Source organism: Macadamia integrifolia, chromosome 4 (assembly GCF_013358625.1).
Source record: "Macadamia integrifolia cultivar HAES 741 chromosome 4, SCU_Mint_v3, whole genome shotgun sequence".
Classification (NCBI taxonomy): domain Eukaryota; kingdom Viridiplantae; phylum Streptophyta; class Magnoliopsida; order Proteales; family Proteaceae; genus Macadamia; species Macadamia integrifolia.
The window spans coordinates 7980660-8000578 of NC_056560.1; the positions used below are offsets into that span (position 1 = coordinate 7980660).

The window sequence follows — 19919 nt, forward strand, 5'->3', positions numbered from 1 at the left end:
CTCTGTGCAAAGGTATAAGCTTGTTGTGTTTTCTCTGCACAAAAAAATTTCAATTCCATTATTTGTTATTTGCATTTGCATGTGCATTTGAAGGACTGAAATCAAATAGATGTTACTTTCTTCTACAAATGCACCCAAACATTTCTTATTTATATTGTGATATTGTTATTTTGACTATGAGATCAGCTTTGAATTGTTGGAATCTTTGATTTTGGAGGAATCTTTGATTTTGGGGGATCTATAGTTTTAATATTCTACTGGGTTTGGCTTCTTTTGTTTGCATCTGCTTACTGGGATTGTCTTGTTTTAGTTTTGTTTCTATGTGGAGTGAATTGTTCGTTGCTTGCATGTTGAAGGTTGTAAGTTGTCACTAGTTATGGAAGTTAAGAATATGTGTTTAAATGCAGTGGGCTGTTCAGATTATTATGAATTAGTATTTCTCCCTTTTTTGTGTTTTGTTGTTGTAATTTGAGTTTAGTAGGGTGTCTTAATAGATGGCTTTGGTTTTTGAAGCTGAGTTGGAGAGGCCTTCTCAAAGTGAAGAGTCTAAGCCATTTGGCTTGCTATTATGAGTTACCCATCTGATGCTTAATGCTACCCCCTCTACATTAGAGAGAGAGAGAGAGAGAGAGAGAGAGGGAGAGATTACATGGAAAAGTGAATTATTTGTTATTTGCTTGCTGTCTCTGTGAAAAACCTAAGAGAATTGTTGTCTCTGTCCTTATATTCGAGTTAGAGTATTTTAAAATTTTTTAATTCCACTCTTGCTCTTGCTTTGTTAAATTATGTTGAAGTATTGCTACTTTAATGCTTTTTGTTTGTTTTGTCTAGTATGGAGAATGTTAGCATGAATGATGTGAGTGAACCTATATTTGGGATGTTATTCAATTCAGAACATGATGCATATGATTACTACAACAGATTTGGACGGGCAATGGGATTTAGTGTTAGGAAACACTTTATGAATAAGAGCAAGAAAGACAAGATGACTATAACATCTAGGGGATTTGTCTGTTCAAAAGCTGGTTTTCGGTTGAGTGACAAGCGAGACATGAATACTGTTAACCCCCGAGCTGAGACAAGAACAAATTGCCAGGCACGAATGAACATATGTTTGGTTGATGATGGAAAATACAAATGCTGTGAATTTGTGAGGGAACATAATCATGAGCTTCATAGTACAACAACAGTTCATATGCTGCGTTCACAGAGGAAGATGTTAGACATACATAGGCATGAAATTGATTTGGCAGATGACTCGGGGATCATGCCTAGATCCACATTTGAGTTGATGGGTAGGCAGGCTGGTGGGATAGAAAACCTTAGTTGTTTGACCCAAGATGTTAGGAACTATCTCCGCACTAAAAGACAGCGTGCCTTGACATATGGTGAGGCAGGTAGTTTGATGAAGTACTTTGTTACCCAAACTAGGACCAACCCATCTTTCACATACTCATTTCAACTGGATAGTGAAGAACAAATAACAAACATATTTTGGGCTGATCCAAAGATGATCATTGACTACGCACATTTTGGAGATGTAATCAGCTTTGACACTACATTTCGCACCAACAAAGAGTGTAGGCCGTTTGGGTTGTTTGCTGGATTCAATCATCATAGAGGGTGCACTGTATTCGGGGCTGCACTTTTATATGATGAGACAGCGGAATCTTTCGAATGGCTGTTTGAGGTATTCGCTGAAGCTCATGGTGGAAAGAAGCCTAAAACTATATTCACGGATCAAGACAAAGCTATGGCTAGAGCATTAAAAGAAGTGTGGCCTCAGACGTGGCATGGATTGTGTACTTGGCACTTAATGCAGAATGGCATTACACATTTGGGTCATATGATGAAAGATGGTTCCAAGTTTCTTACAGATTTAAAGAAATGCATATACCAATACGATGTGGAAGATGAATTCGAGACAGCGTGGTATAATTTGCTACACGAGTATGATGTTAAGGATAATGCATGGTTGCAACGTATTTATGGTCTTAAAAGTCAGTGGGCGAAGTGCTATATGAAAAACACATTCACAATAGGCATTCGAAGTACACAGCTCAGTGAGAGTCTGAACAGTGACTTGAAGGACTATTTGAAGTCAACTTTGGATGTTGTGCAATTTTTTAAACATTTTGAAAGAGTTCTTAACCACAAGCGTGGTAATGAATTAAAAGCTGAATTTGATGCACGAAACAAGATGCCACGACTTGCAAATTCAATGTCAATTGTACAGAAACAGGTTGGGGAACTCTACACTCCTGCAATTTTTCAGTTATTTCAAGAGGAATATAATTGGATGACTGTTTGCACCATCATAGACCGAAGTAATGGAATGCCCTTCATTAATTTTCGAGTTGGAATTTTTGAAGCAAATTGTGAGTATAAAGTATGTTGTAACCCACTTCAAGGAATTATAGCGTGCAGTTGCATGAAATTTGAGACAGATGGTATTCTGTGTTGCCATTGTTTGAAAGTTTTTGATGTGTTAGATATAAAGCGTATTCCTGAATGCTACATTCTGAAGAGATGGACACGGGGAGCAAGAACCATGGTACTCAATGACAGTAGGGTGAAAGAAGTTGAACTAGATGTCAACTTGGATTGTACCCAACGGTATAAGCGTATTTGTCCTGAACTTATTCAAATAGCATCAGAAGCTTCAAATACAATTGAGGGATACAATTTGGTGAAAGATGCTGCGAATGAATTAAGGTTTAAGCTTGGTAATATTAGAATCAATCCAGTTGATTGCCCTGATATGCCAATATTGCCTGATTTCTCTAATGACGTATACAATGGATTACGTTTGAAGCATAAAGAGAAAAATACAAGAGGTGGTAGACGGTTAAAGAGTTGGGTGGAAAGACAAGGAAAAAAAAAGAAAAGTGGAGGGCCAAGTAACAATCAACGATTACAAGAACATCAAACACCGGATGAAGATTGCCTGATGGATAACACATATTCCAGTTACATGTCACTTATGGTGAGTAGGTTTGGCTTGTTATAGCGTTATAGTGTTGTATTTTTTATTTTCTTAGTCAAATCTAGGTTGCCTAATATTTAATGTCACTTGCAGGATTCTATTTCCCAAATATCATCTCAAGCATCTGTAGCTCATCAATCAGTGGATGAAGATTATATTTAGATTCAGCTAATGAGGACTATTGTTTTTTGCTATTAAATACATTCAGTTAATGTCATGGCTTAGTTTTTTTATATTAAAACACTTGAAGTTGCATTGGATCCTTATTTTTTATGCTTACCAATATATCCAGTAATCTTATTATTTCTATTGATTGTTAGCCTCTGTTGTACTAACAATCTTTTTTTGTAGGTAAGGAGTCTTTAGCTCAAAATGGTAGAGCACCTGGGTTAGTGCCCAGGTTATGGTGGTTCGAATCCACCAAGACTTCATTATGTGTCCGCAATGTTCTATACTATTTTTGTGAGTGGATAAATTTGCTGGGCTTATATGCTGCTGTGGTGGACTATTTTGGTTTTTTACTTTGCAGATGTTGTAATGGATTTAGGATTCCCATCCCAAGCCTTAGATAGTTACATGTGTAGTGATTGGAAGCAAGTCACTTGCGGTTCTCTGTTTCTGTGGCTATTTTGCTGCAAGTTTGAGGTCATACTATGCCATAGATTCAAGTTGGCAGTAAATGCAAGCTACTGGTAATTAATAAATTTTGTTTTCAGGATTCTATTCTGTTGGATTGATGAACTGTGAATTCTGGTCATTGGTTCAAGTTGATAGTTGCATTTTTAGTTTTATAGGATGGCACTATATGATGAATGGAGAATGTGATATTTGTTTATGATGAATGGAGAATGTGATCTCTAGACCTGCTTGTGTTCTTCAATTTTGAGTTCATTATTTTTGATTTTATGATTGGAGGTTGTACTTTGACTTACTCTTAGGGGATTAAATTCCGTTGCAGCAGTTTATGCTATCATGGTACTATTTTACATGTTCTCTGAGCTTCAAATTATAAGGTGTACTTTGAAATTGAGTCTTTTCCATGCTGCTGGATGATATAGAGAAAAATCACCTTCTGTGATTTGTCAGGAGACTCAGGACTGCATTTGCATTTGTCGTGCGTGTTTATTTACTTATTTTTCTGATATTGAAGCTTTTATTTTTATTGCTTCAAACCAAGCCCAAAACTTGGTTTGTTTGCGTTAGTGATAGTTTTTCTTCTCAGCTCTTGGAAGATCAGTGAATAACACACTTAAATGACCAAGTATGGAAGACTCTGCCCGGCTGGGTAATGGGATTTTCCATCCTTATTGTTAGGGTAAATCCTTAACTGATCCTTACAGGACAAGGGTAAGCACTAAGCAGACCTCAAACCATTTAGAGGGTTACTCCATTGTAGCCATTTCCATCTGCAATTTTTTTAGGTAAATTCGGTTGCATATCTAACAAAATCCATAATTTTTTTTTTCATTTTTTCAGAATTGTCTAATTTTGTGTTTAGATGCAAATTTTGACAGTAGGGTGACAGGATACTAGAAAAGCTTGAAATCATGGAGGATAGAATTAGTGAAATGGCAGAACAAATTCTTCATTCGATCTTATCATTTTTGACACTGAAGGAGGCCACAGCTAGTAACTCCAAATCTTGGTACTCTCGATGAAATATATTTATGTAACTCCAAAATCCATACTACCTAATTCTTTTCATGGATTCCTTGTCCAAAAAGGATGGAGGAAATTAATTCTTAACCAATAGACCCCACTGGTTTATTAGTAATTCAGGACTAATGCACCTATGCTAGGAATGAAGAAGCTCTAGCTCAGGTTTCATCGATATGACTTTATGATGGCTAACTTCAATCATTGCATTTGCTTACTGGATTCTCATGTTCAATGTTCACCTAGATCTTTGATATAGCAGCAAGTTAATTTCTCTGTTAGAGAGAAATTAATTAGTGTCTGTTTCTTCCACTCTATTGTTTCCTTTGCCAAAAGGGATTTTGTAGTTTTGTTTAATGTTCAACAAAATGCCTTTATGATTGGTTATCAATGTGTAAATGCAGATGAGTAAGCCAATCCTTGCATTCACTGATGGGCCATTGCTTGAAATTTTGTTTTGAAAACTGGACTGGACAGAATTGTAAATCCTGGTTTGCTTGTGAATAGATTCACTGGTCATTGACAATTCTATGCCTCTATGTGGTGCCAACTGATTTCTAGCATTAGAAGATAAAAATGACTTGACCTATCATTTTTGTATTGTGCATATGATTCTTAGATAAACCTTGTTTGGTATAATAATTTAATTAGATCAACTATCCATGCGGCCATGTTTTTGGGTAGGAACATGAATATATCACTGGTACAAAGTGAGTTATGCCTGCATCAATATATGTGTCTTTTATGAATACTGTTTTTCAATCCAAAGATTTTGGGTCTTGCTTTCTGACTCTGCACTTGTAGCAGTTCATCTTGCCTCATCTGATGGGCTGGAGTCAGTACTCCAGAGAGCTGACAAGCAGTCAAAAATTATCTGGATACAACAATCAACTGAAAAACGTCAATCACCCTCCGGTTACACCAGTCAGCTGCCAAGAAGGCCAGAGGATCACATATGGACAGTGGTGCCTCTAAACCTTGAATCAGAATGGGACAAATGAACTACATAGCAATGCAAGGTTCGCACTGGACTTCTTCCTGGCTGTTACTCTGCAGTGTGTGAACATTTACGGCCTCTGTACAGGCTACAGAAGTTCCTTGTTTTGGCCTCTTTTTAAAGAAAAAAAAAGTTGGTTGGACAGTGGTAGTTTTAAGGCTTGGTGAATTGTGGGTGGTGGTGACCAATACGCTTGGTTTTTAACCTCTTGGAAATGTTTGGATTATGGAAGCTGCTTCAATCTGATCTAATGCAATGTTTCAATACACTTCTGTCCATATAGATTATTCAACTAGAACCAAGAGTATTTACCCTGTTTTTCTCCATGTTCTGTCATTTTGTGACAAATTAAGTGGAGAAACAAAAATGCTATTTTTGCTGATGGGTCAGTTCCTGTGAATTTTGATATTGACAACTCCATATATCTTTTAATTATCTAGAATTATATTAGTATTAGGGCTAGTACCATTTGGGTCTTGAATAATTATACATAACCACAAGAGAAAAGTAACAGTACTGGCAGGATATCTGATCTCATTGTTTAAAGATGGTTAAATGCAAGAAGATTATAAAATTAGGACTTTCTGTTATTCATTTGTTGGTGCAGACAGTGAAACTTTGGAAGTGGAAGTCCCTCAGGATCAAGTGATGACTCTGACCATGCAAGCACTAGGCAGGCAGGGAAGAATAAAAATGGGAAAGCAAAGCAGAAAACCAGTTCCTAGACCTTACCTCTTACGGAATGGTGGCTGGGAAAGTGAAAAAGTAGTAACAGCTATCAGACAAAGAAACTTGTTTTTTTCATTGACTGATGCATAGAGTGGATGCTTCCATCACCAACCCTCAAACTTGCAGCAAAATAGCCACAGAAACAGATAACCTGGAGTAAGCTTATGAGTTATGGCCAGTAGTAACTTAAGACTTCAAATAGATATGTAACATAACTGATTATAACCCCAATCAGCTACTAACAAGTGCTTTTCTCAATTGCTATAAGGATTGCAATGAACTATGATGAGCGATTCTAATTCACTAATCCTCCTCGTTACAAGATAAAAAAAAAATTAATCAATGCAATGCCAAACAAAGGCTAAAGCCGCAAACTTTCCTAGAAATACATAACTGCAATTTCATCAATAGAAACTATTAAAAACAAAAAAAAAACAAAAAAAAAAAGATGCTAAAGACAGCAGTAAGGTAGAACACATTAACCCATCTTTCAAAGTCTTGGTGGATTTGAACCACCATAACCTGGGCATTAGCCCAGGTGCTCTACCATTTTGAGCTAAAGACTTTTTACCTACAAAAAAGATTGTTAGTACATTATAGTAATAAGGAAATAATCATGATAATAACCCGACATATGATTGTTACATGACGGAACCAACTTCATTAACGAAACAGTAGTTCTATTTACAAGGACGTTACATAGAAGACATAGCATGAAAGAATTAACATCCAAATACAAAGGAAGATGGTTAAACCATAATAATGGTTGAGCAATGACTGATCCACTACTACTTGGTTCCGCACTTTTGGAATATAGGGTGGATGACGAGTAGCCGAGATGGCCCGTGTGTTCCTATTAACACTTTCATTTGAATGACATGCTCCTGTGTCTACAGTCTCTGTATAGTTCCTCAACGCTGGGTCCAACCAAATGAAAGAGTCCGGATGTTTTTCACCTAACGGACATCTGTAAAATCGTCGTCCAGGATTCTTCATCGTTCGAGAAGTCCGGATGACCATCACCCCTTCACCACAGCTACACATCCGCTGTTGTGCATCCATTTCTATGTAAAATACAATACCCCTAAGAGAAGCATACATTAAAAAAAAGGCTCCAATAGTAACAAAAAAAATCTAATTGACATGGATGTAATGCTTAAATTAATATGACATAAGCGAAGATGCTAAAAGGAAACTATTAAAAAAAAAAAATTAAAGGCAGAGAGCAAACATCAAGGTGTGGTATCAAGTGAAAGCCATATGATGAGTCTTTCATTAAAAAAAAAAAAACTCTCTTTCACTTCAATGCAAGAGATGCTTAGCCATGTCCACAATGATCCCTATCTCTGAACAAGAATGTTTGACACAACTTCGGACATGTTATTTCTCTCTCGTAGAATTACAAACCCTTTTCCCCTAATATTTAAGTAGTCAAAACCACAGAGAAAGGGATGCAATAAAAAATTTCTATTAAAAATTGGTGATCCAGGTAAAGCAATACTTGGTATGGGTTTGGTGGGGATTTAATCGTACACTTCATTAATTAAAAAACAAAAAAACCAAAAAACAAAACATCCACAAGATTGCATAAAACCCACGAATCTGCTTCATACCTTTCCAGTGAAGAAATTGTCGTAGCAGGGAGCGCAGGGCTGTTCTACCAGAGTCGAGCGACGACCAGAGAGAGAGAGTCGAGAGCAGAGAGCAGGGAGCGACGAACAGAGGGGCTGTCGAGATTTCAGGGTTAGGGCTTACAGAGAACCGAGGAGGAGATTCGCGATCGAGAGAGAGAGGCCGAGAGACAGAGAGAGTCGAGAGAGAGTCGAGAGAGAGAGAGAAAGAGGGAACCGAGAGGGAGAGTCGAGAGAGAGGTCGAGGCCTGAAATTTTCCTTGCAGAGATCAAAATTTCAAGCCGAGAGAGGGAGAGTCGACAGAGAAAGAGGCGGAGAGAGCTTTTGCTTGCAGAAGGAACATTTTTATTTCAAATAATGAACCGAACCGGTTTGTTTCGGTTTGGTCTCCACTGGTTTGGTTTGAAAAGGGTTTGTTCAGTGGTTTGTGGGGATTAAATCTAGACCGTGGATATACCCCAGGGACACGTGTCAATCGCCTGGGGTAGAATTGCACGGAATTGCACCGATGCGAATTTCAGAGGATTTCTACCCCATATTTCGTCAACCTCCCATTCTTCCTCTTTAGCTTGCATCATCCTATGGAGAAGACCCCTTGTTTATGTTTAAAAAGTTTTTCTTGTCATCAAATAATTGGCAGAAAGTAAGATACATTTCTCTTCTGTAACTCATTCTTGTATGAATTTTTCTCACTGCCCTCCAGTAGCCTAATGTACGAATATTATTGCACCTCATAGGTGGGCGTCTCAATGCCACTTAAGAAGCTTCACCCTAAATTTAAATAGCAAAATGGCTTTTTCTTGGGGAATGTGGGACTGCAAAAAGACCACTCCACCCCGTGAAATGAGAAATGATCCCCCACCTTTGCATCCACTCCCATTGGTCCTTGTGCGCATAAAAGCCACACTCCTTTACAGGAATTACGTTCCAAAATTAAATTTAACTATATTAAGCCTTAGTGATAAAGGTTTCAATTAGCTCAGCTTGCAAAGTCTTTTGCATATTGTCCCCAAGACTTGGGAAGAAGTCCTGCCTTCACCTTGCCTGAATGAAACACCCCACAACTTCCACAATATGCACTTCTCATTTTGTTAATTATGGCTTGTTAACATGATGGATTGTAATTGCTTCATTTTTGACAATCTTTCTTACATAGAAGAATTGTATATATTTTTTTCTTGTACAATCAGATTAGAATAAATCGGGGAAATGGTGGATCCTACATAATAGTGGATCGCTTCACTTACATGTTACATCCAAGGTTCAAGTAAGCAGAATCGGCATCTGGGTCGATTTCGGTTCAGTCAAAATCGACCAGGAATCAGACTGAACCCAAAAAATCCAATATGAATTGGTAACGCACTCGACCAATTTCGAACCGAATAAACCAATACAACCGGTTGGATCTCTATTTATAACACCCTGCTTACATCTTTTCCATTAGAGAACTCCCTGGAGATAAATTAAAGGTAGTCTCTATTGGACAGAAGCTAGAAACTCTTTGAGCAAAGATCTACCGCAAATTTCCAAATCAAACCGCTGAATCCTTTGCCATCAGCCCATTGGGTTTTGCCACTGCCAAACGGGTGAATATCAGCCCGTCAGGCGATCGAGTTGGGCCCATCTTGGGTTATCATATTTATTAGGTGTGCCCCAATGATTAGTAGGGTCCCACACTGTTTTATCATTGGATTTGATGCACAACATCGCATGCAGGGCCCCATTGATGGAATGAATGATCAGCAGACCCAGAGGTCTGGATCTAGAAACGGACCAGGTTCTTACCCAGCATGATTTGGGTTATCAACCTTGGTTTTTGAGCTGCTTTATTTATTATTTATTTATTTATTTTTATTATTATTTTTTTTTTATACGTAGAAAGGGAAATAAGTAAGTCAGGAGACTCGAACTCGAGACCTCTTGGTGCGCATGAAACTTTTACACACCATAGCTCACCAATTGCGCTGAATTTTTGAACTGCTTTAGAACAGATACTCCTCTGACTTTTCAAACTTCTCTTTTAAGCATTAGTAATAACGAATGGAAGTGTCAGTTTGGTCATAGCCTTTTAGTTTAAATAGACTTGCAGATGACGATCTGCACCTGTTCACCAAATTTAAATTATAAACAAACAGTTGAGGTGGTAAGTCAGGTAGTTGAGTTAATATCCCAGGTAGACAACCAGTACTTATAGTGTTGTAATAAATCTGTAGTTGATTTATAGTGGCGCGCCACGGTAAACAATTGACACCTTATTATAATTATTCATAACTCGGACAATCTTGTTATATGGATTCTTGCGTTTACCTTTTCTTAAAATCTTTATGTAACCGACCCCATTTAGTTGAGATGAAACTTTAATTGTTGTTGTTGTAAACATACTGTTGAGTTACACTCACACGAGGCATGATTGGAAAAATTCCAGATCCAAGTGTGACTGGACCCTGCTCGCATGAAGTATATCCCTCAGAGAGGCAATAACTTCCAGTTTCGGAGGAGATGTTGATGATCAGAACACTTGAGGCAGGATGAAAGTGGTTGTGTCAGGAAAAGGCCGAAACATGGCATCATTTAAGTACCGCAAGATATGCAATTTATCTTTAGTCTTTGAGATGGAATGTAATGGTTATGTCACGAACATCGAAGAAAACCAAGCTCTTATATACTGGACCAAAATACATATAGCTCTTTCCATCCAAAAAACCAGAATCCAAATAGCTTCGTACAAGAAAGAAGGCAACTTATTATGATTGAAGCATATTAACATTAACAGACCTTATAGCCAGGCTGCATTATCAACCGGAGAAATAACAGCCTTCACTTGTAAGTAATTATTGAGGCTGTAGATACCCTTTTCTCTGCCATGCCCACTCATTTTGTACCCACCAAAAGGTATTGCGGCATCAAATATGTCGAAGCAATTAATCCAGACTGTCCCCGCTTTCAACGCACGCATCAATGTGTTGGCAGTTCCAATGTTCTTGGTGAAGACCCCCGCAGCAAGTCCATACCGACTAGCATTTGCCCTAGTTATCACCTCATCAAGGTTCCTATCATCAAAGGAAAAAATAAGCCACTTTATACAGGACAAAATCAATTCAATAGCCTAATCATGAAATGGATAGTATGTTCATGTCTTACTTGAATTTCAAGATGGACTGTACTGGGCCAAAGATCTCTTCGCTCGCAATTTTCATGTTGTCCTAATTGACACAAGAATAACAATTACAATCAAACTAATTCAGTACTAAAATATCCATGTTGATTGGATCAGCAAGTAGAATGGTGTATACTTGGACATCTGAGAAGACAGTTGGCTGAATAAAGTAGCCTTTGCCACCCAGTCTATCACCTCCAGCTTCAAGGGTTGCACCACATTCAATGCCAGATCTAATGTAATTTAGGATCTTCTCAAATTGTTCTGAATCAATCTGAAATGTTGATCAAAGTCAAGAGAGCAGCAATACTGAAAAGATATATGGGCTTCACAATTATATGCAGTAATTACAAGGAAAAGATGCAGAATGCATATCAGTAGTAGTCAGAAGACTCAGAACATGGTTTATTTGTGTGTGTGTGTGTGTGTGTGTGTGAGAGAGAGAGAGAGAGAGAGAGAGAGAGTAGTTATACCTGAGGACCTTGCTCAACACCTGTTTTGAAGGGATCACCAACAATACGACTCAAAGCACGTGCCTTTGCTTTCTCGACAAACTCATCATATACACGTTCATGTACAAATGTACGAGACCCAGCACAGCAACATTGACCCTGGAGACAGCACAGCCACAATTTATGATCCAATCATCAATGAATTTAAACTGTTTCCCGAACTCGTGAACAAACAAACCTGATTAAAGAACAGAGCAAAATGTGCAAGCTCAACAGCCTTGTCAACGTCAGCATCCTCACAGACAATGAAAGGGGACTTCCCTCCAAGCTCTAATGTCACAGGTTTAAGATTGCTCTTTGCAGCCAATTCACTAATAATCTTTCCGGTTTCAGTTGATCCCGTGAAAGCAATCTGCATAGAGGATAAATATTTAACAACATGAAAAGAGTGGAACAAACAGATCAGCTTCTCAGGCATCTCTGCTCAAAGAAGTCTGCAAGGCTATAACTAAAGCTGTAATACCTTCAGTTGACCATCAAAAAATACAAATAAGATTGGTAGAAATGGATAGAAATATTAAACATAGACGGGCTCAAAGATTTCATAAATCTGTGCATACAAATAAATGTATATGATCTCCATTTTGCCAGAAAGTAGATTTCTTATCACAATTATTCACAATTTCCCTGGTCCTTGAGGCTAATTCCTTGTCTTTTTTCTCATCAAAATGTCCACCACCTTGTTTTAATTCCTCTGAATGATCCATTATTGCATTTGGAAGTTTGTGCCTTTAAAGCTGCATGGAGAGGCGGAAAGCTCTATTCTGAATATCTGATATGAAATGTCATTTTTCTTGAGGAATGATTGGAAAAGATATTGACCATCATTGATAGTGACAACAATATAAAGCATATAGAAATAACATCTCAAGTTGCCTAACAAATAAGCCTCATCAAACACCAGCACGGGATGTCGAGGTTAGACGTAATCAAGAAATCTCCTGGATTAAATTGTGCACAACTTAAGACTACTTTAATGACCACAGTAAAAGGAGATACACCTCATACAATATGTAAAAGCAAGTTAAGGGAGATTTTGACACTACAGTCATTTTCATATGCGGTCTCAATTACAAAGGGGTTCAAATTTCCTACACAAGTGCAACCTAGTGGATAAAGAAACAAAATTGGGGTTAGTGTGTTCAATCAACTAACCCCCGGTTTATTTATGAAGAACATAGTTCAGATAACTTGTCAAGGGAGACAACAGAGGTGCCTCTGCAAAGAGCAGGGTCAATGATAGAGCTACGTATGTGAAGATTCCTACTTCATTAGTAATGTAAATTGATGTCTTATGCTAGATAAGAAACTGAATGACATGACAGATGGGAGATGACAACTACTACTACTACTACTATTCAATAGTTTTGGTAAGACCAAAAAAAACTCAAGGTTCATCCCAAGCGGAAAGGTAGTTCATCAATTTACCTTTTCCACATCCATATGACTGGCAAGAGCTGCACCAGCGGTTGGGCCATATCCAGAAACCACATTTAAAACACCGTCTGGGAGACCAGCCTGTCACAAGGAACACATATAAGAATCCAAGAAATACTAAAGGAATGAAAAGTAGCTGTCACATTATCTGTAGAACAATTTTTCTTGGAACTCGGAACAAAACTAGTCAGAAGGCCGAATTATATGTATGTGTGTGTATCTACATAATGTCATGGACATAGAAAGCAGTTCTTTTCCAGAGAAGTGCAATAGAGAATTTTATCAGAACATCTATCATGAGCATGAGAAACACTAAAAAGTTGCATTTTTATGTTGAAGAGTTCACACAAACTGGTAACTGCATTCTGGCAAAGTTGATAGAAATAGATACTTGATGCTATTACAAATTCAAGTATTGACTTCAAATAAATATTTGAACATGATCATCCAGCTGTACGAGTAAGAAGTATTATGTGCACTTGGGATTTGTAAGACTCAGAATTCTATTATGCATCAACACCCTCAGCTAGACAGCTACTCTGAAACCATAGATTCAACTATTTTTAAATTTAAAAGGATGATTCAGAGGTTTGGAAAACTAACTGAGCTCCCAGCTCCTCAAAATAGGGGGGGGGGGCTGGAAGATTAAATACAAGTCAATTATTATGAATAAAATAATAGATAAACCAAGCACCCACCTCGTGGAATAGCTTCGACACAAAGAGAGCTGATAATGGTGTCTGCTCTGCAGTCTTTACTATAACAGTGTTACCACAAGCTAATGCAGGCCCAACCTTCCAAGCATACATAAGGAGAGGAAAGTTCCATGGAATAATCTGCCCAGCAACACCAATAGGTTCATGCAGTGTTTGTACATGGTATGGTCCATCGGCGGGAACAGTGAGACCATGGATCTTATCCGCCCAACCTGAAAATTTTGCCAAAAGAAAATATTATATCATCCACCAAGGTATGTAGAATAAGAGGAAGCTCCTTCAATAGACGCAGCAGGAGATTCCTCACCAGCATAATACCGCATGAGACGTGCCAGCATTGGTACTTCAGCCTTTGCAGCCTGTTCAAAAGGCTTTCCATTATCCCAAGTCTCAAGTGCTGCAATGTCATCATTGTGCTTTTCAATCAAGTCAGCAAAGCGGTACATAATCCGTGACCTTTCCTGTAGAAACAGACATCAAAGTAGGAATAAGAATTTCAGCACAGTCCAAGAACTTTTCACATACAATCAAATGTCAATACAGTAAATGTAAGCAGCACACTGGAAATTCATACATAAGCACTCATTTTGGGCCATGGTCCCTCATCAAACGCCTTTCGGGCAGCCACAACAGCCCGATTGATATCTTCTACATCTCCTTCAGCAACATGAGCAATCACTTCTCCTGTCCTCGGATCAAGGGTTGGAAAAGTTCTTCCTGCAGCCAAGTCATTCGATAAATCAATTCCAGTTAGAAGTTACCTTTGCCAAAAGAATGCTGAAGCCGAACTAACAGAAACGTTGAGATCTCAAAGCAACTGAGAAACAAATGTAAAGTTATATTTTTAATATATGAAAAAGAAGTTGGCAATCTCACCTGCTGCTGCATCTGTAAATTGTCCGTTGATCAAGAGCTGGGTGTGATTGACTTCAACAGATGGAGTGATGGGGGGTTCTTCAAGTGCAGCAGCAGTGCTAAACCTACTGACGCCTCTCCCACGGCTAAAGATTCTACCTAACAATTATATTGTGAAAAGAAGTATAAAATCAGCTTTAACTTGCAATCCAACAAGGGCAAACTCATTAACAGAAGCTCTGAAACTTGCAAAATTCAGAGGGGAAGAATTCAAGAACTCGAATACTTTGTCCAATTTAAAGTGCACTAGGAAATAAAAAACATTTTTCCGAAAGTCATCATAGTTTTACAACTAAAAAAGCATCATCAATACCAAGGAAAGTATTAAATTTAGAAGCTAAAATCCTTTATTCTATTGAGTTCCCAGAAAATAGGAAATGCTGGGAATATATAAATCTAGCAATCACTAAATATATAATTTTACTTTTAAGTATTTCAATAACATTAGACAAACAGTGCCAAAACATCAGATTAAGAAAGTAAAAAAAAACCAGACACACAAGAAAAGCAATTCTCCGATATCTGATGTTTCTGCTCACAGAGAGGATAAAACCTGTAACATATGTTTATCTATTATAAGTATAGAACAACTGCTCACTGCTTTTTCCAGATCAGAATGAGATATGACACCTAATCAACCAATTGAGGAAAATATTATTAAAAAAATTTCAACAATAATAACTCTCCACTGGTCCTGTAATCCATGGAACCCCAATCCACAGGTAAACTTCGAAAACAGAGACCAATGAAGAAAGAACAGAACATCCGGATATATCTTCCATGCTCTATTCTCTATCCATCAAAGGATAATCTCAGTCAGTTGAAACTACTTGGACGAATTGTAAAATCTCCTCTCTTCTTCTTCTTTTTCTCTATTACAGTCTCACACAGTATTCATCACAAAAGAAAATGAAAATGAAATTAGATCACAAAAAACCAGAAAAAAAAAAGGAAAAAAAAAAGAGAGAGAGAGATTTTTGAAACACAAGAAACAAGTTAGAAGTCCATCGTCTTCATCCGATAAAGGATTCCATAGCTTAAACCAAAGATCCTTCGCTTTGGATGAAATGGAACCAAAAAAAACACAGAAGCCAGAACCTGGAAGTGATAAAGAACGAAGATGATCGTTACCTAGAGAGAACAAGGAAGCCGAAGAATTTGACGAAGCAGCTAAGGATCGATTAAGCAGAGAAGATAATCTTTTAGACGCCATAGCCAAATCCAATCACTTGCTCTCTCTCTCTCTCTCTCTCTCTCTCTCTCTCTCCCTTGCTCACTCTATCTTCACGACTCCGTAGCTATATATTGAAAAGGAGAGATGAAAAAAATATCTGTAACTGCTATTTCTTCTTTTTTTTTTTTTTTTAAGTTAATTAATGGCGGATATTCAACGGTAGTCCGTCTCAGGACTGACTCGTCAGTAAAATCGTCAGAATTTAAAAATAAATAATTAATTAAATATTTAGAGAAAGTTTTTGATCTTGAGAGGTGAAGTGATACTGGTGATAAGGATGAAACAACAACAATATCAACACCACAACCCAATTCACGCTTTATTATTATTATTATTATTATTATTATTATTATTATTATTATTATTATTAAAACCATAAAAAGGAGAAAATTATGATTTCTACCAAAAATAAAAATATGATCCAATCCTAAGTAGGATTATAGGTATAAGTTATCCATTCAATAATTGTCTGACTCCAATTTTATGTCAGCAAGACCCAATCATAATTGAGTTTTCTGTTTATCTACGGAAGTATGAGTTGTAAATGATGATGATGGCTTATTGTATGTTTTCACTTTTAAATGGGAGAGGCAAGAGGGTAACCCTTTACCTTCCTTTTCTTTCCTTTTCTTTTTTTTTTTTTTTTTTTTTTTTGGTAATGGGATCCACCATACCCACTATGTCTCTTGGTATAAGAAGAAAAAGATTGTTTCCCATAGTGTGGTGTGGTTCTATGCGTCTTTTTCTGACTCTTACTCAGTTTAGGATGAGGATGCAATAGTTTTACCGTGCAAACCTTTTCTAGGTTGCGTTTTGGGACATTTCATAGATTTTATTCATTGCATGTGAGTCCTCTCGATATCAAAGTTATAGGTATTGGTAGTATTCATTGCCTATATAAATCAAAATTCCCTTGTTTATTTCCGTTATCATCCTTTCTATGAAATGACATTTCTAGTGTTAGAATTGGCCATGTTCTTAAAACATCATCACTTAAAATTTGGCCACTCTTGTATCAATACAATTGATAATCATGTTTGTATTAGTCTCATCTAATACTGATATTGATACAATGCAAATTGGATACCCACGGGCCCAAGGGGGGGAGGGGTTTTTTCAATAGAGAGGGTTGATATGAAGGGGTTCTTCCTTATACCTAAAAAAAAGAGAAGGGATTTGAAAACTCAATAAAATTTTGAATAATAAGGTTCACACATGATCAAACCATATTTATAGGATTGAGTTTTCTAAGTTAAATGAATTTTTCCTCAAATGAATTTTTCTTTCATTGATGATCGTCATTGTCTTTCAATGAGTGTCTTGGAATAGTGAAGAGCATTTAAAACTTCTACATATTAGGGGCAAGTAAATATAATAGTAGATTATTGGGTGAAGGAAAACTTTCTCTTTCCGTTAATATATTTAGATAAATGATAAGAGTTATAATATCATGCTTCCACATGGGCAGTCCAAATCTCCAAATGAAGTTTTGCTTTCTATAACATTTCATAATTCTACCCTAGAAACCCACGATGTGAGTGTAAGAAAGAATTTACTTGCTACATTGATGGGAAAAAAATCATCTATTTTTCTTCATCCATGTTTTTCTTGTTTTGCTATCTTTAGAAGGTGACATGTGGCATTATTTTAAGTGAACGGCCAAGATTAAGTTAAAAATCAAACTGGATGTAATAACCCTCACCCAACTGAATTAATCTTGACCGTTGATGACACGTGTCATCTTCTGTAACTAACAAAACATAAGAAAAACAGGGATTAGAAAAACAGACGATTTTTATCCACATTGATGTAGGTCTTGGATCAATGTAAGATTCACATGGTCAGAATAAAATAGAGATTGTCGGCCTCCACTATATTATTATATGAGAGAAGTATATTGAAAAAATGCACAAAAATGGCATGTACTTTCTTTTACCTTTTTTGAACAATTAATTATACCCAGACAAAAGTCCCTAGAAAAGCAATGTGACTCTTGCACCTGAAAAAAAAAAAAAAAAAAAGGCATTTGCATCTAAACATAAGAATTGCAAAATGATGACCTTACCCCGCTTGATCAATGCGGCATATGCAAGATACGCTGTCATTGTTTGGGGGGCCGGCTCATGGACCACGCTCTGGAGTCTAGATTTTGGACAGAGTTCAGGAGACTGACACTTGGGAAAATTGAGATACGTATCTAGCTAGGTGGGCTGACGGAAAGAGATAAGAACGACAACCCATGCATCCTCCTAGACATGATAGAGTGCAACATGCAGCTCTCCCTCACTATTATTTTTTCTTTTCTTTTAGCTTAGGGTGAGAAAGAATTTAGTTTAGAAAATTATGGTTTCTTTGATGGTATCGGCCGATACTAATTCTCATAAGGGGTTATTAACATTATACGGACAAAGGGTACAAATGTAAAAAAGAAAACAATAAGGGTAAAAACTGTCAGATATGACTGATACGGATAGATAAAGGTCATGTCATCGATTCACAAAACCAATACAGCATTAACCATGGTTAGAATTCCTTCTGACTTTTCCCTGCAGCATTGTTTGATAATGACCACAGCAGGTCCACAACTCCCGGGAAGATACGGTAATACCAAAAAAAGGTCCTCTTACAGTGGGCCCACACTGTGCTGTGGTGGTCCCCAACATTCGGGTGGCTGCCATCCCTGCCTGTCCTTCATTACTTAATCCTTAAGTACTTTTGACTGTTACAACTCCTTGACAACTTTGGCATTGGATCATGGTTTTGGAAAAAGGGGAGAGTGTTCGCAACAGATGGGCATAGGATAAAATCTATACACTGATATGGCCCGACCGCTGGTGGGCCAAAGGTAGCACCACCCTGTATCTATGGTGTATATCTTCTTTCTCTTTTTTAAATGATACATTTTTGGACACAGAGATAGATACAAGGAGGTGTAAGACCTTTCAAATGGAGACTAGTCACCCGTGAAGGAGGTGTAAGATCTTTCAAATAGAGAAGAGGCAGGCACCCTTTGATATATCCAATCTTAAGTTGACTAAGACTATTTGATTAAGGATCGTGTTTGGCTTCTGTCTCAAGCACCCAACGCCCAGGTCTTAGCTGTAACTATTTGGGTGAACGTTGCACGTCTAAATGATGATCCAATGGTTCTTGATAGTTCATTTTTCGCCTCTCTATCAGTGCCTCATTTTCCATGCCTTTTTTCAATACATTGGATCTTCGTCTCGCCATGTGACGTTTGCCCAAATGACTATGGGCCAACCTGAGCAATGGACGTTAAGAAAATGAGCTGGATCTTTAAGGATCAGCCTGATGTTTGAATATAATAAAGCGATTAAAAGGTTTGATCAACTAAGTTTATTGAAAAATTGTCATTAGATCACAATACTTGTCCAATTCATGTTCAAACTATATTTTGTATTCTAAAACATATTTTTTTACAAGGCAATATAAAGTTTTGAAAATTATTAAATAATAAATAATGATTTTTAAAAAATTAAATAAAAATAATAATGCTAAATACTTTAGCACTAGGAAGACGAATAGGCTCTAAATTAGACAAGTGGGCCAGTGGCTAATCAAGAGGATGTATTATTAACCCAATGATGCTTTAATGAACCCAAGGGGATAACGCAGTTGGTGAGCAACAAACTTGGTACGAGTTCAACACCAACGAACATCTAATGATCCGGATCCAAGGATTGGACCATTAGTCGTTGGAGACGATCTAGGGTCCATCTGACTCCTCTTAAAGTAGATATTTTATTTCCAACAATAATAGGGCACAATGTAATCAATTAGAAAGCTTAGGCCCTATTTATGGTGGCCAAAATTATTACACAACCACAATTGAGATTTGATTGTAAGAGATTGATGACATAAAATTTTATATATGCAATTTGATACATAGTGTTGCCTGTGCACATCTTTTTTTTTTTTTTTTTTTTT

At 37.2% G+C, this 19919-nt stretch overlaps 2 protein-coding genes and 1 long non-coding RNA gene across 3 annotated transcripts; 1 reads left to right on the top strand and 2 right to left on the bottom strand.

The window, feature by feature from the left end:
- Window positions 1-832: 832 nt before the first annotated feature.
- On the top strand, window positions 833-2693 carry LOC122075308 (protein FAR1-RELATED SEQUENCE 5-like). Its single transcript, XM_042640287.1, has 3 exons — window positions 833-2378; window positions 2493-2554; window positions 2652-2693. Exons 1-3 carry the CDS (start codon window positions 833-835, stop codon window positions 2691-2693), a joined length of 1650 nt encoding a protein of 549 aa, XP_042496221.1.
- A 4239-nt stretch (window positions 2694-6932) lies between these two features.
- LOC122075539 lies at window positions 6933-8295 on the bottom strand. Its single transcript, XR_006139293.1, has 2 exons — window positions 7982-8295; window positions 6933-7452 (listed from the first exon to the last, which is right to left on the bottom strand). It is a non-coding gene; the product is annotated as an uncharacterized LOC122075539 (long non-coding RNA).
- A 2345-nt stretch (window positions 8296-10640) lies between these two features.
- Window positions 10641-16029, bottom strand: LOC122076916 (aldehyde dehydrogenase family 2 member B7, mitochondrial). Its single transcript, XM_042642565.1, has 11 exons — window positions 15869-16029; window positions 14699-14836; window positions 14397-14539; window positions 14130-14283; window positions 13805-14034; window positions 13098-13187; window positions 11848-12021; window positions 11631-11768; window positions 11294-11431; window positions 11142-11203; window positions 10641-11050 (listed from the first exon to the last, which is right to left on the bottom strand). The coding sequence occupies exons 1-11, from the start codon at window positions 15948-15950 to the stop codon at window positions 10777-10779; spliced, it is 1623 nt and encodes a 540-aa protein (XP_042498499.1). The 5' UTR covers window positions 15951-16029; the 3' UTR covers window positions 10641-10776.
- Between the last annotated feature and the right edge of the window lie 3890 nt (window positions 16030-19919).